Below are 24,750 nucleotides of genomic sequence, written 5' to 3'. Positions count from 1 at the left end.
TGACTGATTGCTCATGGTACCATTCTTATTCAGGAGGAAAATTGGTACCATCAGAAGAAATATACCTTGAAACAAGCTTGCGAAAGTAAACTTTGATCTTGTGGGGACGTGAGCGCTGTCCTGTCAAGATGTCTGCTGTCCTGTCAGGACGTCTGCAGTCCTGTGGTCACTGACAGTGACAGAGACATTGTGTATTATCAGGTGGTCATCAAGATTAATCTTTTTTCTAAACCTGCTCAGATGCAAATCCTTGAATCTAAAGCTGAACGCTCTGGGAGGCGTCTGAATCTCTGCTCTCATTAGTCTAGATTTGTTTAAACTCTTTATTTCTGTTCACCCAGGCAGGCATTTTGTTTGCATATCTCTTTTGCTCTACCGTGTAATGTACTGAGGGATACGGCCTGCACATAAAACAAGCACAATTTAAAATGTATAAACTCAGGAAACCTCCCACAGAACAGTCCACCTGTGTGGATCATTGTGCTTAACTGAATCTCCTCTGGTAGTTTAATAAAAACAAAAGTGTTTCCCAGGCTGTTTGGCTGTGTGACCGCGACTCTAAAGGTCTCCTCCTCTAAAGGTCTCCACCTCTACAGGCCTCCACCCTTCCCCGTGTGCCAGGCTTGGAGATGCTGGAGACCCGGGAAGAGCGAAAGTTTGCTCGTCAAAGCCTCAGCAGCCCGTGGAGCTGCTGTGAACGTGTAAATGACTTAGACACTTTTATAAATGATTAAAGGACGATATCTGAGACACGTGTACTTTTACCTTTAGCGTTAGAACTGTCTACTGATGATTGGAATGCTATTGCAGTTTTGACAGGTTCAAAAGTATGCATGTATAAATGTAAATGAAAACACTGTCAACATTGTTGTTGTGTTTAGTTGTCATGGGTGAGCATGATGGTAACCTGATTGTTTTTCCTATAAAGTGAAGTAGGGATATTGAGCTATGGAATGTTTGTTCGTTCATAATAGCAAAATATCCAGGGCACATAAAAGTATCTTTTGGCTTTCAGATGGTGTCGTGGTTAAAGGGTGTCAGCGTCCGGAAAAAACACGATATTTCAATCTCTGTGTGTGTGTGTGTGTGTGTGTGTGTGTGTGTGTGTTTGGGGGGGGGGGGGGGGGGGGTTGTGGGGGAGAGAATGACACAGGAACCTCTGACACTGCATTAGGATGTGAGAGGAATTTTCTCTTTCAACTGCTTTTATTCTGTGTTCTGACGCACACACGCACGCACACACACACACACACACACACACACACACACACACACACACACACACACACACACACACACACACACACTCTTTCATTCACTATCGTACACTTTTCATTCCTATCCTTGCTGCTGATTCTCAACCTGTGAGCCTGGCTTCTCTTTGGAACAATCTCCAAATTCAGACAGGAGAACAAAAGATGTCTCCAGTGGCGTTTTCATAACGCCTGATATTGCTCAGAGATATTTCTGCCATGCACCAGGACTGCTGTTTTTTTTTTTCTTTTACCACATCTTGCATATCCAAAGGCAAATGTCATGGCTTCATTCAGCTGCTCTTTAAGAACTACCTTCACAGGCTCTCTGTTCAGCTTCTCAGAATGCTGCTGATTTTGCCTGTCGAGTTGGACAATTATTACTGTAATTGAAGCACTTAGAGACATTCTCCCTTCCGCTCCTGCTCAGAAGCAGCAGGGCCCTCCTGGTGTGAAGGACCCCAGGACCCCAGTCAGGGGTGAGGCCTGCCGGGTGGTATGGAAATGCCAGCTCTGACGGAGTTGTGCTTGCTCATAGACCAACCAAGCGCACAATCGTCAGGTCAGGGAAGGATGTACAGAAAAAAAAAGAACTTATTTTTGGTCCAGGCACTGAGAGGAGAAATAATAAATGGTCATTAAATGGGAAGTTTCTGCGCCTGGCCCGAGGGCAGTGTGGAAGCTGTGTTGTTTAGGCGGTTTTGTCTGATGCCGAGATGCAGCCTCCTCATGAGGAGACCCTTATCGCTGCCGCAACATTTTGGAGATTTTGGTGTTTTTGTAGCATCTGCAGAACCGGTGCCCCTCTGCCCTAACCTGTGCTCGTAGACAGCCGAGTGTTCGTGCTCCTTAGAGCCGTGAAAACCAGGCAGCTCTCAGCTCGGACTCCACCGAGCTACTGCCTCAAACGCTCTACAGAGAACCAGTCCAGGCACAGTGTGTTGGTGTAAACAGAACCACATGAAGAAAGATTTGTATTTTAATCTGGTCTGTGCGACGCCCATGTTTTCTTCCTGAAGCTGGGATGTTTCTGTGGTAGATGTACGGTATTGTGGCAGCATTCAGGAACAGTTGCCTAAAGTCATTCTGCCAACAGTAATTAACATCTGTCTGCAGGATTCCCGAATTAGCTTTATTAATTCACGCGGTAATAAAATAATAATTTCTCAGCAAAGCTGGAAAAGGAAAAGACGTTTGATTAATTCTCAGATCTCAGGCAGCAGGTAAGCAAAAGCCCTGCTGTGAGCAGCGGTGCTGGTAATTGTTTGCTGCATTATGGCTTTGTTCGAGCATTTTTCCTACATGTTGCTTCATTAATAAAGGTGTCAGGGTGAGCTGGGACGGCAGGAGGCGGTGTGTGTGTGTGTGTGTGTGTGTGTGTGTGTGTAGAACTGCACAGTCACGTTAATGTCATCACCTGCAGGGGTGGGGCGGGGGCGGCAGACACACTCTCTCTCCCGTTTCAGACGCACTCCCCTCCAGCCAGAGAGTGAACGCAGCGTTTCTTCTCGGCGCCTGGTGGAAATGTAAACACTTGTATAACCTCGTGTTCATGAATATTTAAGGGGACAATTCACAAGTAGTGTGAGCAAAGTTTGAAGAATATTCATATGCTAATATTCTTGGGAATTAATATATTGTCGGGTGACACTAAATAACGTTACCATCCAATCAGCTTTAGTGCTTTTGTCCTTATAGCATGATTAAAATCCCCTAATAACCCTAGTAATACATGACCTTTCACAGTGAGGGACAAATTATACTCTTAATGTGCTGGAAGCTGTGAAAATCCTCTGAAATCCAATGACTGTAAGGTGCTTCTGTGAGAACGCTGTAACGAGCCCTGTGGTTGCCAGACCAAGCTCTGGTCCATCGTTGGGTGTATGCAAACAGTGTTCCTTTACGGTTTTCAGAAATGAGCTCAATTATAAACACAGATCTAGGGAAGCCCTGTGTTATTTTTGTAAAGCAATTTGAAATGGTTTTTAAACGTGGTTTAAAAATATTTTCAGTTCCAAAATTAGTTTTCCAACTACTGTCCTAGCATAGCACAGTGGTCAGGAAGCATCCAGCGTCCAGTGGTGACGTCTAAGGACTTGCAGGAAATAAAGTGGATTCCAAGATTTTCCAAATGTATAGGCCTACAGTATCTTTTACAAATTACGGAGCAACTGACTGAGTTACTGCGTTACTGTTGAAGTTGCCATGATCTAGCAAGCTAATAACTCATGAGCATGCTATCTTGGGTAGTCTTCAGTATTAATATGTTTTTAATATGGCATAATTACTCATGAGCATAAAGGTGTCAGTTGTTTGTCACAAACTTTGTCAAATTATTGCCTATGAATACCTAAAGGTAATGTAAACACTATTAACATAAAATCAAATGTCCTGAAAGTAGTTTTATATAATTATATTTTATATAGTTTTATTATAAAGTTTTCTGTAGTTTTCTTTAATTAAGAAGTTAGTTTTCAGGCAGGCATATGGTGAAACAGCATTTAAGGCTTTGTCACCTGTCAACAGCTCAGCATTCATAAGTAAGTCAGACCCACACAGCATCTTTGAAGATCTCTCATGATGAGTGCGTCATAACACTATCAAATGTGTCTCTCGACACTCATAAAACCCATTTCCAAACCCGTCACAGTCTTGATGTGTCACGGTCTGGTGACAACTTGCTTGGCACCAGCCCAGCGGTTCTGAAACGTGTTCATCTATCAGGGCAAAGCTGCTGTTTATTCATAGCCATTTATGTTTGTCCCCTCAGAGCACCAGAACACCTTTTATACGTTGAGAGGGAGTAAATTCTGCTGTCTGTGACTTCTAACCATTTGTCCCGTGTAATTATACGTCTGTGCCTTTACCACATGCAGTCATTAGCCTCTTTCTTCTTCTGTTGGACCAAACGGGCGCTCGCCCAAATGCTTGAAGTTCACCTGAGACTTTGGGAGCCTAAGGGAGTGCTTTGATAGTCTCAGTCCTGCTGAGAGTGTAATGAATAATACATGGTTGACTCGCACCATATGTACTGGCGGAGAAGAGACACGATGGGTTTCACGAAGGCCTCACAGCCAGGTTTCGGCAGCCCTCCCTCCCAGCTGTAGCAGGAGCGTCCATGCACTCTTCCACATCCGAAGCTGATTGGGTTTGCCGTCATGCGATGGCGGGGCTTGTCCGTTTGACGCCGTCTCTCGTGTCTCGGCAGAGATCTCGGGGAACTCTGAGGACATCCCGCTGGTGCGCTGGCGACAGCAGTGGCTGGAGAACGGGACGCTGCTCTTCCACATCCACCACCAGGATGGGAACGTCAACGCGCCGGGGCTGGCGGCCACCGAGGACCCGGGCAGTGATGTGGCAGAGGAGGAGCTACGCATCCTGCACATCTCCGTCATGGTAACACCCTCAATGCATAGCTATGCCTAGCTACACTTAGCTGAGCCTAGCCATGGTTAGCCAGGGCCTAATCCTAATTAGCAAAGACTTAGCCACACTTAGCCAGGGCCTAACCACGATTAGCCAAGACTTAATCACACTTAGCCAGGGCCTGGCCTTGATTAGCCAGGATGTAACCACACTTAGCTGGGGCCTGGCCACGATTAGCCATGACTTAGCCACACTTAGCTAGGGCCTGACCACGATCAGCCAAGATTTAATCACACTTAGCTAGGGCCTGGCCACGATTAGCCACACTTAGCCAGGGCTACGTGCTCTATGTAGGAGAAGAGTGCGGTCCATGAAGGTGGGGGAATTGGGGCAGGTGCCATGGGCACCACCTGTCACCAGTCCATGGGTATGGATAGGGTGTCTGGGGTGGACACCTTGCTGGGGAAACTTTGAAAGCCCAGAAAGAAAGAGACGAACGTAAAATGGACACAAATTAAGTATTATATCGCGATCAATCGATCGCCGGTGGTTGGTGCCAGAGCGAACTAGTAACTCATTGAATCATACATGTGGATCAGAGGTAAATAAACTAGATTTTTTTTTTTCGGCGTGAGATATCGCAAGTGTGGCGTGAGAGCGTGTTAAGACAGTCAAATGCGTGTGTCTCACGCTCAATGCATGAGAGTTGGCAACCCTGGTTTAACACAGAACAAAACAGTAATGGATCAGTATGCTTATAGACTCAGATTTAAGACTCTAGATGTGTAGGACTTTTATAACAAGTGCAGATTGGAGGAATGTAGGAATGCAGCTGTCAATATACCACACCATCTACCAGAGGTATTATGATGTCTACTAGTAGTATTATAACATCTACCAGACTACATTTGAGTGTAGACAGAAACGTTGTACATTTCCTCAGCTGCTGAAACTTGTACCAAGCCTATAGTATAGAAGATATGTATATAGAAGAGAAATTTGGTGGTTTGAGGATCTTGGAGTTCCCTGTCTCAGAATGTGAATCTGTAACCGTGCCATCGGAGAGTGGTGCCTGGACTATCGGAAGCCATTTTTACCATTTTGCAATGCGGTGATTAGGAGGACGTCGATTGGAAAATGATTTCGCTAAGCCTTGGGGAGCTCCTCTCCTGGGCCCTCTTGCGTGATCTTTTATATCGGAGAGAGATTGAGCTTCATATCTTAAACGCCGTCTCTGTCATTGATATCCGCACAAAGGAAGACGTTATTAGTATTCAGACAGGGAGTGTGCGTGGCAAGTCAGCATTTGACACAACTTCACTGAAGTAACAGGACTGGAGTCTCGTTCCATTCTCGGAGCAACAGGGTTGTCACTTCTGAAGAGCTATAGATCATTAGGACATGAGAGAAAATAAATTACAGCTCTTTATGGTTCATCTGGGAATCTTTTTCAAAGTGTTTTTCTGACTCTGCTTTTTCACAAAATATTTAAGACCCAAATAAGCATGCATTTTCAGATGGGATTTCATTTGAATTACTATAAAACATGATACTCTACAGATGTAACTACTAAAAGATTCTACAGTCAACTTAAGAGGAAATTATACACATTTGTCATCAATGCTGCTCTCTGACCCCTGTGACTCGTCTTGGGCTCCTTCATGAGGGTAAATATTGTTAATTCACCACTTGCACTTCAGAATAAATTGATTTATACATATAAAATGAATATGCACCATTAAAAAAAAAAAAGTAATACCATATGAAACATTGCCCAACTGTGCAGTAAACATGGGGAGTCATTATCTGGGAATAAAAGTATTAGTGTACACTAAGAGCATCGTATAATGCAGATCTAGAGTAGGAGTAGCTAATAATCTGACAGCTCAGTGTATAAACCCCTGTTTAATTAAGGTGGGCGTTGAAGAAGGCATATATAAATCAGAGTGTGCTTATGGGCACATTTCTGTTCACCAGGCTATATTTTATATTTGATATTTGTTATATAGTTTGATAAAGGCTGTTGCAGATTGCATCGTCAAGGTTTCTCTTAATAATCATAAGCTTTTGCCATAAACGTATGTGGTGTTCTCCTATGGTTTGTACCTTTCTGATGAGAGTGAGGTTACTGTGAAAATACGTGAATGTCTTTCCTTCCCATAAATAGTAAAGATTTTTCCTTTCTGATGAGACTGCGAGAGGTTACTGTGAAATACATGCCTGTCTTTCCAACCCATAAATAGTTCTTTTTCTTTTATAAATGTCAGTCCATTTTCCCCTGTCCAATTCCTCAGCTCGCTATTCAAAGACAAAGAAGTTCAAATTACACGGTGACAGATCCTTTCTGTTCCTGAAGTCTGAATAATACAGTGCAGTGCTGCTCTGCTGTGTGGGTCCAGGTGCTCGCTGAATGGAAAATCAAAGGATGCCCTTGAATTCTGCTGCTCTGCTTGGTGGAGGAGACCACGCCCATCGTCATCCATCCACACCGAAGGGAGGTGCTGGGGGGGAGGAGCCCACGGGTGGGGGCGTTTTCTCCCTCCCCCCATCGCCCCTCCGTCTCCTTGGCAGGTGGAGCACCTCGCCCGTGTAGCGCGGCCGTGTGTCACCGCGCGTCGGGAGACAGATTAGCGTGGGCGGCGGGGTGGCCCGCCTCGGCGACAGATGGTCCCTGGCAACGCCCGAGTGCAGCTCGGGCCTCCGCCGAACGGCCCCGCCCCTTTTCCGAGGGCCCTGCCGCTTCCTGGAGCATCCCCTCGGCGACGCTGGCGTTGGCACGGCGACGGCGCTGCGGATGCCACCTGTCACTGGTCCATGGCTGTTGTTTAGGGTGCAGCATGGGCGTGGCAGGAGCAGTTGGGCGGAGCCCGCACCTGGTCGGGGGCGCTTCAGGGTCCGGGCTCGCCGGCTTGCGGAGATGCGGCCCCAAGGCATGTGGTCTGAACGACGGCCAGCCGTGCTGTGACTCTAAACCCACGGTGTTTGTGCCGTGTGCTCTCGGGCAGAGAGTGCAGCCCTGGGGGAGGTGGAGGTGCAGTGGGGGGTTGTAGGAGTGTTACGCAGACCTCCATTTTGTGCTCAAAAGAGTTTATTTTCATGTTTATGTACATAAATCTTTGAGAAGGTGCACGAGGGGGAGGAGGTGTCTCTGTTTGTACTGTGATAAGTACTCTGCACTCTCAGCTTTGAAACTAATCCATTACAATATAAAATACCCTAACATTACACAATGAACTCTAACGTGTGTTAATTAATAACGTAGTTATGACAGGTAACTACAGTTACAAACAGGGACAGTACCCTGTAGATGAACTAACCCCCTCAGCCACACTCTTCCTCTTTAACTCTTCCTCTTAACTCTTAATAGCTGTAAAGGAGCTCAGGGGCCTTCACCATGTGTGACCAGCACGGGGCTGTCGGGATCACGCCTTCAAAAGTTTTAGCACTTGCCCCCTGTCAGTGATGGTGGTTGCTGTCTCCGTAGAGAGGAGTCCCTCATGCCCCCCGGTCCTCCGGTCCTCTCCGTTTCACATTTCCTGTGACCGTTCCACCCCCTTGAACTGCATTCCTCAGAAGCCCGTCTGATTGGTGCAGCTCAGTCCCCCGTGGCAACTCGACCGTCCACCGGGGGTGTCGGGTGGGCGGCTCAGCACTTTTGTGTCCTTGTCGCAGGAACGCCCGCCAAAACACCCGTGAGGAAATAGGGGCGAAGCAACGTGTGAAATCTTGTTTCATTCGTTTGCCACGTTCAATGAGACACCAGGCTGCAGTCAAACGGAAGACAAACTGGGCGTGTGGACAGCTTTCCCCACACACATGTGACCAGGAAGTCAGGAGTGAGTCCAACATCACTGTGTTGCCTCTTATAGGTGATCAATGTAGTTTTCGTATTTTTAAGGCATTATCGATCATATTTGTGTCTGCTCTTCCTATATTAGAATAATTCCTATATTAGAATCTTGCATCTTGTTCGCGAGTATTTATGACCATTTTTTTTCTGTTTATTAAAAATAAATTGATGAACTGTTGAGTTTTTCGGACTGTCTATCATGAATCTACTGAGAGAGTTCTTGCTGTCTTTGCATGAGGCCGAGATCACTCCATCTTGCTTTTCATTCGCCGCGTCTACGTTGGAGTAATCCAGAAGAGTGAGCCAATGAGATTACCGTATCGATTCCACTAATGCATCCTCCAAGATTTTCAGCTTCTGATATAACTCGATTATGCCATCCTGCAATACAATATCCTCACTATAAATATTATTGTTAGCCTCGTGCCGCCTTAATTAATCCGCATTAATCCTCTGGATTCAGTTTTGAACCGAAATGTCCCAGCTGTGTATGCAGTAAGCAGCGGTCTCAGATGGAGTCTTGTCCATCTTTCCCTCACCTTTGGTTATCTAGATGCTTCGTCTTTTGACCTGAGTGAATAAATTCAAACTTTACGATGTAATTAAAGATTTTATTTTTCTTTCTTTCTATTTTTATTCCTCTGGTACATAGCAACTGGACCCAGCTGACCCGGCGCTGTTCTCTCAGTAAACACTCAGCAGACCCCCCCCCCCCCCCACACTGACTCCACCCAATAACCCCCTCCACCACCACGTATCCCTCCGCCTTGCACAGCCAGTGTTTATGATTTCCACCTCTTCTGGGAATTGGAGAGGATCACGTTTCTGAGGAAGCGGACAGGGTGGCATTAAGGAATTGGATACGGAGAACAGCAGAGGCAATAACAGAGCAATCGATCCATTCTGATTGGCCAAGAGCCACCAGAACCAGGAGTTCATTGACGTGTACTCAGTGAGCAAGAACCGGAATGTTCTACACACAGGGCTTCTTACCTCCTGGTGTGGGTCTCTGGGTCCATTAAACTTTCTATTTTGCCAAATCCAGATAGTGAGGGGAATATCGAAAAGGTTTGGAAGGACTGTCTCCCAAAACATGACTCCTTCCCAACCAGTTTAGCAAGCCCCACGCCCCTTGTTCTTAATGTTTCTCCTTTACTAGTGCATTCTGGGAGACATCTGCTGGGTGGTGGAGCTTTAAACATTCTGAGAAATTCCTAGACCAGCTCTGCAGACCGAAGGATTGTCTTTTTTGAAGCGGCGGACGTAATTCTCTCCGATGTCTAAGAGCGTCAGAGAACTGGCCGAGTAAAGTCAAAACGAGGACGAGATGTGTCCCTGTGGAAGCAATCTGGGGTTCTGGGTCTGCAATGGTGTACATGTATAATGTTGCATCGATGTAGACAAACATGGACCAATGTGGGGATTCTCCACTCCCTCCTACACTCAGTACAGCGGTGTAAAAAGACCTTACTGAAAACCAGGCGCTGTGTTTCTGTTCTAGTGCTTTTGCTTGTATCACTGTCCCACTTCGTGTCATATTCATTTCGTGTTTCATGTTCTTGTTTGGTCTGTGTTCCATCATTGCTTATTGAATTTCCTCCCCAATTGACTGATATCAGGAAATGTAAACCTTACAGCGTCAGCACAACAGAAGATTATTAGAAGATGAAGAACAGAAAATAAACCAGAAATACATCTCTGGTGGGGGGTGTTGGTGAGGAGTGGGGGTGTGGTCTGTGTGGGGGGTTGTAGTGGGGGGTGGGGGTGCTGGTGCTTTGGGTGTACTCTGGGGGGATTGAGGGGTGTGGTTTGGGCAGGGTGTGGTTTGGGTCAGGGCTGGGTGGATTGGGGGTGTGGTTTGGGTCAGGGCTGGGTGGATTGGGGTGTGGTTTGGGTCAGGGCTGGGTGTATTGTGGGTGTGGTTTGGGTCAGGGCTGGGGGAATTGGCGGGGTGTGGTATTGGCAGGGGCTGGGTGGATTGGGGGGTGTGGTTCGGGCAGGGCTTTGGGGGCTTGGGGGTGTGGTTTGGGCAGGGCTGGGGACATTGGGGGTGAGGTTCGGGTCAGGGCTGGGGGTATTGGGGGAGTGTGGTATTGGGAGGGGCTGGGGGATTGGGGGTGTGGTTTGGGCAGGGCTTTGAGGGATTGGGGGTGAGGTTCGGGTCAGGGCTGGGGGTATTGGGGGAGTGTGGTATTGGCAGGGGCTGGGTGGATTGGGGGTGTGGTTTGGGCAGGGGCTGGGGCGATGCTGAGCACCATTATGCCCTTGCAATCATCTGATCAGCGAGGAACAAATGTGATTGACTGGTGATGTTTTCTTTCTCATTTATTTCCCATGTTGGAACGTCTGGCTGTGTTCATTCGGAAGGAAACGCCTTCAAGATGCATAAAACTCCTCATGTCAAGCGTCAGCAGGAGACGGTGGGACACCGACCCACAGATTGAACAAACCTTCAGTGTTTGGCATCAACCAGGACTCATTTGCATCAGGCCTAGTTTGGTTTTCATGTCTTTAGATTGGATCAGAGTCCTAAACACCGCAGGAAATGCATCACCCAGGCATATGCGAAGCGTTTGATTCTCCCTGTGGGCCGTGCACTAAAGCAGGCACTCATAGCTTAAGTATCTGATAATACCTTGTTTTATGGCAGCGCCAACCCTGGAACGGAAAGGCCATTTCCTCTTGCTGTGTGCACCCACTCTACTGATAGCATCCAGATGAGATAACAGAACATACAGAAGAACACACACACACACACACACACACACACACACGCGTGCGCGCACACACACACGGTATGCTTACACAAGCTTTTGTAGCTATGACTATTTAACTGCTTCATTAATTCATCATAAAACGACGCTCAAGCGCCATCATGCGCGTCCCACAATCCCTTTCTTCTGGAGCCTTCAGCGCGTCGGCTCTTACGATGACTCCCCCGAGACGCTCCAACCACGTCATGGTTTTCAAATTGTAAGCCACCGTCACTTTTGTCAAAGAGCCCTCAAAAAAAAAAAAGCCACCGGAGAGCCATTAATTGTGACTCAGCATCTTCTGCCATTTCTTGCTCTTTGGAGAAAACGGCCTCTGATTGATGAGACATCACTGCAGGCTTTCACCACCTGACACAAACGGTGTCTTTGCTGTTCCGGTTCATTTAGACACATTTCCACTTCATTTGGGCCGAGATTTTGGCTCACCACCCAGTTCTGGAACAGTATCAGGATACCTGCCCAGGAGGTGTTGCCCCTACTGCTGAAGCCCCCATCTCCACCCTGCACCAGCGCTAATGCAGGTGTAGCAGGGTTAGTGTTAGTGGTCGTTACACAGAGGCTGAATGTGCCGCTCTGGCAGACGGATATCTGGCCCTGTATCTCCAACAATGATCCAGTAGAGCAGCGTCAATTTGGACACCATTCAGTTCGGTCTCTGAGCTCCAGGATTGGCCAGATCCCGTCTGTGGAAGGGAGAGATCATTTGGAATGCCGAAGGAGAGATAAGGAGAGCTGGAAAGGAAAAAGGTAGAAGATTCTACGAACCACGGCAGTCACTGTGTTGGTAGATTACAACATAGGTTATGAATTTACATGTTGATGTTAGCTGTGCAGCTACCAAGCCTTGACAATTTGTCTGTAAACCTTATTGTTTATTAGCAGGATATTAATGAATACACACACAGAACACACTGAACTCTCCATAGACTGTGCCGTGTTTCAAAACGTTGCAGTAGACACTTTTTAAAATGTAAACAGATTTTAAATGTAAACAGATAATAATTATTATTATCAGCATTATTATTACAAATAGTTATTTTTCATTGAAAACTGTATTGCTTACTTTTAACTGCTTTTGTTGTTGTTCTGCTCAGTTAAAGCTAATATAAGTATTAAGTAGTTTTGAAATAAAAGCAGAGAAAAAATAAAAAAGAGCCCAGTGTCTGAAGTCCATTCACATTGACTTTCAACAAACAGATCAAATAATAAAACTTATGAGATGCCCTGAGGTTGTGAATGTTTTAAACCCCTTCTTAAATTAGTCAGTACTGTGGATCACTCGAGATATTAGAAAATATATTACATATTGATTATTGTCACATTGAATGCTCAAGTTGGAGAGAACATCACATGAATTCTAAATGATCTCTCTGTATTTTTGTAGACACAGAAGAAACCTTTACCCTCTTCAAGTATTAGAGGTTAGTTTAGTCCCTCAGCTGGGTCCCAGTGGTATATTAGCCAGGGATTAGTGCACACTTGAATAAAACACTTAACAGGAATATACTTTATGTATTCTGCTTATGTGCACACATAACACATATGCACAAGGGTTTATCTTTTTACTGGACTGAGGAAAAGCAAAACAGAACATTATAGTCTTTATAACTTTTTATGCCGTTAAACGTGTGAGTTGCCGGCCATGTTGGAAGGAGCTAAAATGCCCTACAGAGCACCTGCTGCTGAAGACTTGGACCAACGTACAGTGGAACATCGCATCGCTGGGATTTAGCGCGGACGCTCCCGCCAAACGCATCATTACAGTTGATAACGGATGTGACAGCCCGCGTCTTCGATCTTCGCCTAATTGCATTACCAGACACTCACGCTGCGAGGCTCACGTGTTCCGGTTTTAATAGCCCCCTTCATAAAGCACCATCCTGTCTGCTGCAATTTCGAGTCCTCAGTAACGCCCGCCTGTAGCGTTACCTAATTTTCCCCGCCATAAAGCTGTAAACTGCTCGTTTAGCTAATGCAGATTGACTGATCTGAAGGAAATCGAATTAGAGGAAAAAATGATTAGCTGTTGACTCGGGGGGGGGGGGGATCACGACGGCGCTGTTTGGGCTCTCACATAGGAAGCCAAACAACACAAAAGCAAATGGAGGTATGAAACTCGAAGAACGGCGAGGAGCAAATACCAGCGCGAGCCAGTGGGTATTGCGGCGTGGACCGGCTGACATTCTGAATGAATGAGTGATGAAATGACTCAAGGTGCTGTAAAAGTCCAGCCTTGGGTTCTTTGAAAGCTGCTGTCCAAGTTCATACACGCACAGATTCAATAAACAGTGTACGTTTGCTTTGCCGGATGGACCCAGTCATTTCACCATGTTGTAAAAGGTTACGTGTTGGTATCAGAAGATATGTGCATGAGAAATATGAAATATCCAAATGACCATATTGGAATCCTTAAATGACATTATCAGATTACACTTTAGATATACACACAAGTTCAAAGGGCTGTGTCTTAGGAAAAGGCCTGCATCCTTAATCATTCTAGAACAATATGGAGTTGCAGTTTCTACCATGATGCGCTCTTTCCATTGCCGATAATCATAATCTGTGGAGCTTTTCACCATAAATTACCCGCACAGCAGTTTCCACTCACTTAAGGACCGCATGTGTGTGTGTGTGTATGTGTGTGTGTGTGTGTGTGTGTGTGTGTGTGTGTGTGTGTGTGTGTGTGTGTGTGTGTGTGTGTGTGTACGCTCAGTCAGTGGAGGCTGCAAGTCTGTCTGCATGCATGTAATGAAGCCTGTTCAGTTTCCTCCAATTTAATTCATGCTGTGCTGCTCATTGGGCCATGCAGGTGTGGGGATTTGCACTGGGAGGTCCAACTCTCAGTGAATGGACCACCCGATGTCCGTCGGTCCGGGCCTCGCTGCCCGGTAGCTCACGCTGTTATTTGGTCCATGCTGGGCGGTTCTTCTGACCACCTCTGTTCAGTCTTTGATGCCTTTGGCTTGGACAGTGTGGCCAGTTGGCCAGGGTGGACAGTCACCAGGGTTTCCTCTTCACTCCAGTCTGTGGTTTCATGTGTAAACAACTGGTTTCCCATGATCCTGCCTGGTAGAGTCTCCATGAGCGTTCACTGTAAGCTCTTAATTTGCAGAAGGCCTGGCGGTGGTCCAGATGGCGGTGAGAACATTCCTTCTAGAGTTACTATAGGGAAACCCATAAAACGTTAAGAGTCCTGATAACTTAACAGCCTAATTGGTGCACGTTTATCACACGTTTTCAGGGATGGAGCAGAAAGACCGAGTCGTGACAATTTACCCCCCCTTCACCAATTCTCTTTCTTCCTGCCCCCACCCCCCTCTCTTCACATTCTCTCCTCTAGTTAATAATTGGTTGTATACTTAACTCCATATCATGCTCGGCCAGGAAACTGATGTAATGGCTTTGAAAGTGTGGAAGAATTTTAATCAATCCAAAACAAATTAGGGGAGTTTCACGTGTTTGTGCATGCAAATCTGCCGCAAGTGACCAATGTTAAGCCGTTATTCATTATCACCCTTGACTATGCACGGCAGACAAATAACTTATGCAAATTGGGGTGTCCTAACCCAGTGTGATAGGGAGGGGATTAAGGTGCTACTCTCTGAGGCTCAGTCATCAGTCATTATTTGAATAGGCGTTCTCAGTAGTTTCCAGCGTGGCTTCCTAATTGCGCCCTTCCCCTAATTAGAAGGATTCCTGTTTTATGACGTCGCCCAGGTCTTTCATCAGTGCACTGGCTCGTTCTGTGGGCCCGACGCACTTCTCTCGTTTGCCCTCTGAACTTCTCCCTCTCTTCTTCAATCCTTTCTTCCTCTTATCCCTCTCTCTCTCTCTCTACCCCAATTTGCTCATATTCTTTTCTCTTCCCCCTCTCTCTCTCTCTCTCTCTCTCTCTCTCTCTCTCTCTCTCTCTCTCTCTCTCTCTCTCTCTCTCTCTCTCTCTCTCCTCCTCTCTCTAGGGTGGCATGATCGCTCTGCTGCTCTCCATCCTGTGCCTGGTTCTGATTCTGTACACGCGGCGCCGTTGGTGTAAACGGCGTCGTGTGCCGCAGCCCCAGAAGAGCGCCAGCGCGGAGGCGGCTAACGAGATCCACTACATCCCCTCGGTGCTGATGGGCGCCCAGGCCCGAGAGAGCCTGCGTAACACGCGCGGCCAGGGCCCCTCCGGCGCTGGGACGCTCAGCATCCGGGAGACGCCCATCCTGGACGGGTACGAGTACGACATCACGGACCTGCGGCACCACCTCCAGCGGGAGTGCATGAACGGCGGCGAGGACTTCGCCAGCCAGGTGACCCGCACGCTCGACTCCCTGCAGGGCTGCAACGACAAAACCGGCATGGACCTCACCCCAGGTGTGTGGTCTTCACACACTCACTCACACATAGACCTCACCCCAGGTGTGTGGTCTTCACACGCCCACTCACACATAGACCTCACCCCAGGTGTGTGGTCTTCACACGCCCACTCACACATAGACCTCACCCCAGGTGTGTGGTCTTCACACACTCACTCACACATACGGACCTCACCCCAGGTGTGTGGTCTTCACACGCCCACTCACACATAGACCTCACCCCAGGTGTGTGGTCTTCACACACTCACTCACACATACGGACCTCACCCCAGGTGTGTGGTCTTCACACACTCACTCACACATAGACCTCACCCCAGGTGTGTGGTCTTCACACGCCCACTCACACATAGACCTCACCCCAGGTGTGTGGTCCTCACACGCCCACTCACCACATACGGACCTCACCCCAGGTGTGTGGTCTTCACACGCCCACTCACCACATACGGACCTCACCCCAAGTGTGTGGTCTTCACACGCCCACTCACACATAGACCTCACCCCAGGTGTGTGGTCCTCACACGCCCACTCACCACATACAGACCTCACCCCAGGTGTGTGGTCTTCACACGCCCACTCACACATAGACCTCACCCCAGGTGTGTGGTCTTCACACGCCCACTCACCACATACGGACCTCACCCCAGGTGTGTGGTCCTCACACGCCCACTCACCACATACGGACCTCACCCCAGGTGTGTGGTCCTCACACGCCCACTCACCACATACGGACCTCACCCCAGGTGTGTGGTCCTCACACGCCCACTCACACATAGACCTCACCCCAGGTGTGTGGTCCTCACACGCCCACTCACCACATACGGACCTCACCCCAGGTGTGTGGTCCTCACACGCCCACTCACCACATACGGACCTCACCCCAGGTGTGTGGTCTTAACACGCCCACTCACACATAGACCTCACCCCAGGTGTGTGGTCTTCACACGCCCACTCACCACATACGGACCTCACTCCAGGTGTGTGGTCCTCACACGCCCACTCACCACATACGGACCTCACCCCAGGTGTGTGGTCTTCACACGCCCACTCACACATAGACCTCACCCCAGGTGTGTGGTCTTCACACGCCCACTCACACACGGACCTCACCCCACACTCCCCCTAATGTTCCCCCTCACACTGCCCCACACTACCATGCTTTCAAACCTCCTCACACACACACCCCCTAAACACCCTCACACACCCTCTTACACTCCCCTTACACACCCACACAAACCTTCAGTCACTCACACACCCTCACAACTCCCCCCACACACTCTCCACACACACTCCTCACACTCCCATCACACACAAACACACACACACACACACACACACACACACACACACACACACACACACACACACACACACACACACTCCCTTCAAGCGTCATTCACATGTTGGGAAGAGCTATAAACCCCACGTTAGGACGGCACTTGCCGTGTGGTCGCTGCATCTCTATGGTGATGACCTCCGAGAAAGTGAAGCTGGCGTCTGCCCTCCGTTTCCTCTTTTCTTCTTGTTTCTCGTGACCTTTAACCTCGGGAGGGTCACGCACAAAGTCTGCACAGGGAAAAAAACGAAAAAAATGAAGTGTCCTTATGACGTTGCCATGGAGAAGTCAGATCAGACGTTACAGAGGAAGAACTATGCTTGCTAACGTAAAGGTAGTCACACCACAGGACAAACACAGAGCTGAGCTGAAGAGCAGACAGTAGAGCTGCTTACACAAGAGTCCACGTCAACTCGTGCACCGCTCGCGGGGCCCTGTGGCGCAAAGCTTTGTTTGGGGCTCACAGTAGCAAAAGTAACAAGATCATGTGATGACTGAAACAGCGCTCCCTGCCTAAATACCAGAAGATGTCGAGGTTTCCCTGGAAGAGACAGGCCGTTATAAAAACGTCCTGCTGTGTCACTTGTCTTAGTCAGAGGAGTGCCTCATTACTGAGGGACAGAGTCCCTGCAGGGTTGCCAGCATTGTGTAATGGTGAGTGATGGGGTGTCATATGAAGGTTTGTGGCATAGGTGTGATTAGACCCAACCCGGGACACCCTGACTGGATCTTCTTCTAAGTGGCACGATTTTATTTAGTGCATCTGTCACTGGCTGATATGTGCTGTCCATTTCTCTCTCTCTCTCTCCATCTCTCTCTCATTCTCATCTCTTTCTCTCTTCCTCTCATCATTCTCTCTTTCTCTCTGTCATTTTCCCACACTGTTCTTTCATCTCTCATCTCTCTTTCTCTCACTCTCATATATCTGTCTCTCTCTTTCGTTCTGTCTCTCCCACTCTCAGCTCTTGTCTCTTTCTCTCTCTCCTACTCTCATCTTTGTCTCTGTCTCTCTCCCCCATTCTCATCTCTCTCTCTCTCTCTCTCTCTCTCCCTAATGTTAACCTTTTTGCCATCAGGGAATGACAATACAAAACTGTCCCTAATGAGCAAGTTCAAGGATAACATCATAGCCACCAGTCCCGTTGACAGCAATCACCAGCAAAACACGCTCCTCCCACACACCACCTCCACCAACCAGCGCAAGCGTCTGTCCAGCAAAATGCGCGGTGAGTGGTCGGCCGCATTTGCATAGACACGCCCACTGCCACCAGCAGCCACATCTGTGAGTGATGTCCATGTGTTCCTGCGTCCCCCCCACCCCCGCCCCCCGCCTGTCCGTCCGGTCACCGTCTCATTCTCAGTTCTGTTCAGCTCATGTGCTTCTTGTTTGACCCACGTCCTTTATCACCGTAGTCGTTTCGTTTATTTTATTTTCTTTATTTATTTTGTAGAAGTTTTTCCCCCTCTTTCTTTTCTTTCTTTATTTTTGTTGGTGGTGTGGATGTGTGGTGGATGTGGATATAGGAACAAAAATTTCTACTGCCAGACGCCTTTATATGGGTGGGGCTAATAGTGTGGGCGGGGCACCGACCTCAGATCATTGGAGCACTGACCTTAGATTCATGCAAGTTTGCCTCCATGTGTGTTTATTCTTCGTCTTCTCTGATGTTTGTGGGGTTTTTTTTTGCCTAACTCTGAAAATAGTTATTGTACAATAATTATAATTTTTGGAGTTTGGAGTTTTCTTCTGTTCCCTGACCTCCTGAGGGCAGTGAGATTATCCCCCACTTCACCAGGGCTTGGTTTTCATAGATTGGACTCTTTGATCAGGGAATTTGCTGTATGAGATTGAATTACACACAACTGAATACCTGAGAAGTAAAGTCGAATGAAAACGGAGGGGTTTGAAACAATAAACCCAGCCAGGTGATATTCTTCTGTTCTAATATCACGGACTGGGTTATAGATCTGTTTCAGGGCACCAAGTGCTCACGCACTTTGCTCATTAGTTTTGATGATCTAGTGTCATTAGACGAGGAGCGTGTCGTCTGTCCACCTTGTGCTCCGCAGGCTTGCCTCTGGGTGCCATCTTCCCTGCAGATCCGGATCTGTAAACACTTCCTGTGTCAGTCCCCGTGACGACGCCCTCCGCCGTAGTTTCCCACGTCGTTTGTCTGTGAGCAGAAGAGAGAAGCATATCGCCCGTGTCACTGGGCCTGCTTTATCTCTTGGTGTGTAACACAGCCACTTTTTTTCACCTTTCTGTTGTCTATAATTAACTCTGCGAGGGCCTCTGAACAAAGTCCGAACTAAGCGAAGCATTCTGCTGAGTCTTGGGAAGCGTGCGAGATAACTGCTCATCTCACGGCTCCTCTCTGCGCTACTTCCACCACAGATGTGACAACATGTTCACGCAAAATTTTTTTTTTTCCTGGCTTGATTCCTTCCTCTCTCTCCCCCCACGTATCTCTATTTATACTCCTCCGCCTGGGCACCAAACGCTCCATCCTCACCGGAGCTGCTGGTGTTAGCCTCTCTGCCACGCCTCCTCCGGATTGGAATTCTGCCAACGTTCCGATTCCAGAACCTTCCAAAGATTTGTCTCGCTTCACCCGGACCCGCGGAACAAACGCGGCCCGTAGCTGGCGCCGGGCACTGAATATTTAAAGGAGCTCCTGGCTTCTCCTCCCCGTGGAGAGATGCACCTTTTGGCCTCGTTCTAATTGCACAGCCGGTTCTGTGAGGTCGGCGGCTAATTCCTTTGAAGGTGCTACGTTTTGGTCCTCTTTTGTTACTCCGTTGGCGAGAGACATATCATTGTACTGGCCATGGTTGTCAAGGAAAAACACGGTGTTTTATATGTCTGAAGGCTCAGAAAAGTGTTCGTTTCCATTTATCTTGTTCAGTGTGCTTTTGTTACAACCTCAGTGAGGGGTTCAGGTAGAAAAGTCTCTATCTGTTCATCCATTCATCCATCCATCCATCGTCTTTCTGTCTGTCTGTCAGTCACTGTTAGTATCTTTTGTAGCAGTAAGGATCTGGAGAGTGCCGCTTGATATATTGCCAAAAGTATTCAGTCACCTTCCTTGACTCACAAGTGATATTAAGTGACATCCCATTCCTAATCCATAGGGTTCAATATGAAGTTGAGCCACTCTTTACAGCTAGAACAGCTTCAACTCTTCTGGGATGGCTGTCCACAAGGTTTATGAGTGTTTATGGGGATTTTTGACCATTCTTCCAGAAGCGCATTTGTGAGGTCACATACTGATGTTGGACGAGAAGGCCTGGCTCTCAGTCTCAGCTCTAATTCATCCCAAAGGTGTTCTATCGGGTTGAGGTCAGGACTCTGTACAGGCCAGTGAAATCATCCACATCAGACTCTGCCATCCATGTATTTATGAACCTTGTTGGAAGAGGAAGGGGCCATCTCCAAACTTTTCCCACAAAGTTGGGATCATGGAATTGTCCAAAATGTCTTGGTATGCTGAAGCATTCACAGTTTCCTTCACTAGAACTAAGGGGCCAAGCCCATCCCCCACACCATAATCCTCTCTCCATCATTACACTTGGCACAATGCAGTCAGATAAGTACCGTTCTCCTGGCAACCGCCAAACCCAGACTCATCCGTCATGTTGCCAGATGGAGAAGCGCGATTCGTCACTCCAGAGAACGCACCTCCATTGCTCTAGAGTCCAGTGGCGGCGTGCTTTACACCACTGCATTCGACGCTTTGCATTGCACTTGGTGATGTATGGCTTGGATGCAGCTGCTCGACCATAGAAACTCATTCTATGAAGCTCTCTGCGCACTGTTCTTGAGCTAATCTGAAGGCCACATGAAGTTTGGATGTCTGAGGTGATTGACTCAAGAGAAAGTTGTCGACTTCTTCACACTTCTTCACACTGTGCTTCAGAATCCGCTGACCCCGCTCCGTTTTCTTATAATACAGCTGACAGTTGACTATGGTATATTTAGGAGAGAGGAAATTTCACAACTGGATTTGTTGCTCAAGTGGCATCTTATCATAGTTCCACATAGTATTCACTGAGCTCCTGAGAGCGACCCGTTCTTTCACAAATGTTTGTAAAAACAGTCTGCATGTCTTTATTTTATACACCTGTGACCATGGAAGTGATTGGAACACCTGATTCCGATAATTTGGATGGGTGAGTAAATGCTTTTGGCAATCTAGTGTAGTCCAACACAGAGATGTTCTGTTGCATAAACCATCAACCAAAGATTGGAGGAGCCCGTGAAGAGTACAGCTCAGACTTCTGGTTAGGTTCATATGTATTGTTAATGCTGTTTGTTGAGGATTATACTACTGGTTTTAGTTGTCCTTTATACATTTATTGGAGTTAACTTTTAACAATTTATCAAGATTCTTCAATTTTTTAAAAGATGTGCATCCTGGATCAGTTTTGCTGGCCTTCGTTTATCGTTGTTTGCATGCTGAATGTTTTGTTTGTTGTTTACCTCTGCACTGTGAGGTCAGCGTGATGGCGTGACGGCCCACACGCTTGCTCCATAAGTAGCTCCAGGCTCTTCTGCACCAGGGAACCCAGAGCCACTGTTTCTCAGCCCGGCTGTGTCAGTGGGCAGGGATTCAGAGTGTTCTTTTCAGTTCTCTTCCTACATAGAACCCTTCACAGCTGACAGATACGAAACCTCCACGCCCTCCCGACCTCAGCGAGCAGGGACTGCTGACCCAGCAGAGCCAAGCCGAGCCCCGACTCACCACTCGTAGGACAGAGAGGGCCAGAGGAACCTTGGAGTCCTTCAACACCTCAGAGACAGCACTGGCTAGAGTGGCTTAGAGGTGTAATGTGTTTCTTCTTCCTTCAGCCATGTTCAGTTTCTTTTTGCTGCTTAAACTCAAAGTACGGGCAAGCAGCTGTGGTCTTCCTTCATAGAGACAGCAAATCCACAGACAGGCGAGTCCCTTTCTTCCGCATTTTAGTGATTTGTTTGCATGTTTTCCCTCTTCCAGGAAGCGGAGATGAAAGCGTGTGTGTTTTATTCGCTGTTATTCTCTGTGCGGCACACGCGCCCCGTGTCTCCAGTGGCATTACTCTGGTGCAGAATATCACCTTTGCATTACAATATCAATCCTCCCTTTGATCTCGATGCCGTTTTGCAACGTGCCGCGGCGTTCGGGGTGCCACGCGATGCACGACCCGAACGCTTTGGCGTTTTCCCGTCAGATGGTACGATCTGAAAGTGGCACCAACTCACGCCTTTGTCTTGTTTCTTACATTAGGGAAGCATTTCTACCAAGTCTTCCTGGGGTAAATAGGGTCTTTGACACCTTAAGACGCAGCACGTGAGATGCAGCACGTGAGACGCAGCGCAGTCATCATCTCAGCGGGACTCTTGCGCTTGTGTGTACTCACTACCTGCTGCGAAGAAGTGTGCCTCTTCAAAAGGAGTCGCTAGGAGAAAGATGTCACAGGCGTTTGTTTTGGGGGTTGTGTTGTGTGAGTAGTGGCTGACAACACCTGTTTGTGATGAACCGTGCGTTTGTAATTACGCTTAGATGTCAAAAACGATCGTTGTGCGAAAGCCGACAGGAAAGTCAGTGTACTTTCACGGATTACGTCAGCAGTGTTTGGAAAATTTTTAGAACGCTTCAATTTGTTTTTGTTGTTGCAGTGGTTGCTTTTATATGATGTGAAAATGTCTCATTTTCAGTTTTCTTCATGCTATCTGTTCTGGGCACCTCCACCTTTCGGGCAGGGCCTCTCTCTCTCTCTCTCTCTCTCTCTCTCTTTCTCTCTCTCTCTCCTCACTGCCATTGGTTCATGGTTCATGTATCTGGTGTTTATGAACTCTGGGTTCATGTGCTCCCACAGTAAGAGTGACTCCACCCTCTGCGTTTACCTTCAGTTGCTAATGAAGGCATCTGAAGGGCCAGAGGGTGGAGGCTAGAGCTTCCATGTGATGGGGATCTTGTGATGGGCCGTTTTGCTAATGCTGGTTCTCTCCTGGGAAGACAGAGTTCAAGTCAGTGGGGATTAAATGTCTTGCAGTTCTCCAGGCATGGCTTCAAATCACACAGTAGGAGCAGACTAAAGGAAATGTATTCTTGGATTAACTGCCATTTTCATTTGAATGATCGTGTATCATTGCACAAAACTCTAGGCTTGACTGGTTTTATGAGGTGAGCAGGGCTTATGAAGTGGGTTGGACTTATGAGGTCGTTGGGCTAATGGGGTGAGTTGGTCTTACTAACATCAACAACTTTAGATAATTCATATTTTGCTGTCTGTTGTGTATTGGACGGCCATTACAAATCCCTCCTTTTAATAAAATTTATTTTATGTATCAGTTTGCCTTTGTAGATTGTTGCTGGTCATCTGAAAACAGGATCTTTTAACATTTTTATACTTGCGACATAGTTAGTAGGCTGAACATCTTGAGGCAGACATCTACTGGTTGCTCATATTCCAGCCCATCTGATTCTAGACAACATTCTAGCTGATTGACTCTGGTGCATTACGTGGATGGGGGTCAGGGCAGTTTTAGGACGTAACTGGGGTCGGGGGTTGTGCTAGCACATGGCTAGGGGTCAGGTACGTGTGGGGCCCCACAGCCACTCAGCCACAGAGCCCCACAGAACCCCACAGAGCCCCACAGAACCCCACAGCCACTCAGTCAAACCGCCTCACAGGCCCACAGTCATACAGCCTCATTGCCAAACAGACAAACAGCCCCATAGACACACAGCCCCACACAGCCCCATAGCCACACAACCCCACAGCCACAGAGCCACATAACACATCTCATTCTCACATGGTTTATTTGTAGTTTTAATGGAAATGCTAAGTGTTTGAGGAAACCGTGAAAAGAATCCATAAGTGAACTTCAAACAAAGAGCCTGTTTACCTTCACAATAGCCCAATAAAGCTGCCTGTTTACTGTCTTATAACTGCAAGGTGAGTGACTTGAAGAGGCTTTTTACTTTAGTAAAGGAGCGCTAGCAGCATTGTGTACCTCCTCTTTAGTAAAGGAGCGCTAGCAGCATTGTGTAACTCCTCTTTAGTAAAGGAGCGCTAGCAGCATTGTGTAACTCCTCTTTAGTAAAGGAGCGCTAGCAGCATTGTGTAACTCCTCTTTAGTAAAGGAGCGCTAGCAGCATTGTGTAACTCCTCTTTAGTAAAGGAGCGCTAGCAGCATTGTGTACCTCCTCTTTAGTAAAGGAGCGCTAGCAGCATTGTGTAACTCCTCTTTAGTAAAGGAGCGCTAGCAGCATTGTGTACCTCCTCTTTAGTAAAGGAGCGCTAGCAGCATTGTGTACCTCCTCTTTTGTAAAGGAGCGCTAGCAGCATTGTGTACCTCCTCTTTAGTAAAGGAATGCTAGCAGCATTGTGTACCTCCTCTTTGTGATGGGCCTGTTGTTTCGGGGTTTCTAGCTCTTCCTATACACTCGGCATAATAATTAAGGAAGTTGATTAAACTAATGATTGGCAATTAGACAAAGACCGCAGTCACACACTTTCAAAACCGGTACATTACTGGTCCAAACTTAGTTATTAGAGGCTGTATGTGTATGCATATGTGTAGAAAATAATATTCATCTTCCTTTGTTATTCCTGTTGTAATTCATTAGCATACTGAGAAGAATCCAGGATATTAGTATTTATTTGTTATTTATTTGATTTCATTTTTTATTGACAGATTTCAATGACATTTTGATGTTCTATGTACAAGGTCATGTGAATATTTTAAATGTTTTTTCTTGTTTAATCTACCTTAAACCTGACTTGTCTAGCCTGGCCCCTAGGGCACCTGTCCACACCTGGCCACAGGTGTGCA

The 24,750-nt window shown here is 47.3% G+C and overlaps 1 protein-coding gene across 3 annotated transcripts in view; it reads left to right on the top strand.

The window, feature by feature from the left end:
• The window catches only part of astn1 (astrotactin 1), a 197,351-nt gene that overhangs the window by 28,542 nt on the left and 144,059 nt on the right, over window positions 1–24,750 (top strand). For 2 of the 3 annotated variants that reach the window (XM_076972125.1, XM_076972124.1), the window contains exons 2-4: window positions 4,462–4,649; window positions 15,203–15,596; window positions 18,008–18,157. In XM_076972125.1, the coding sequence (XP_076828240.1) occupies window positions 4,462–4,649; window positions 15,203–15,596; window positions 18,008–18,157 (732 nt within the window). The remainder of the gene's footprint in view (window positions 1–4,461; window positions 4,650–15,202; window positions 15,597–18,007; window positions 18,158–24,750) is intronic. The other variant, XM_076972126.1, reaches the window with a different exon arrangement.

The sequence above is a fragment of the Brachyhypopomus gauderio genome, chromosome 14 (genome assembly GCF_052324685.1).
Source record: "Brachyhypopomus gauderio isolate BG-103 chromosome 14, BGAUD_0.2, whole genome shotgun sequence".
In the NCBI taxonomy this organism is placed as follows: Eukaryota; Metazoa; Chordata; class Actinopteri; order Gymnotiformes; family Hypopomidae; genus Brachyhypopomus; species Brachyhypopomus gauderio.
This window is presented reverse-complemented; position numbering and strand designations above follow the sequence as displayed.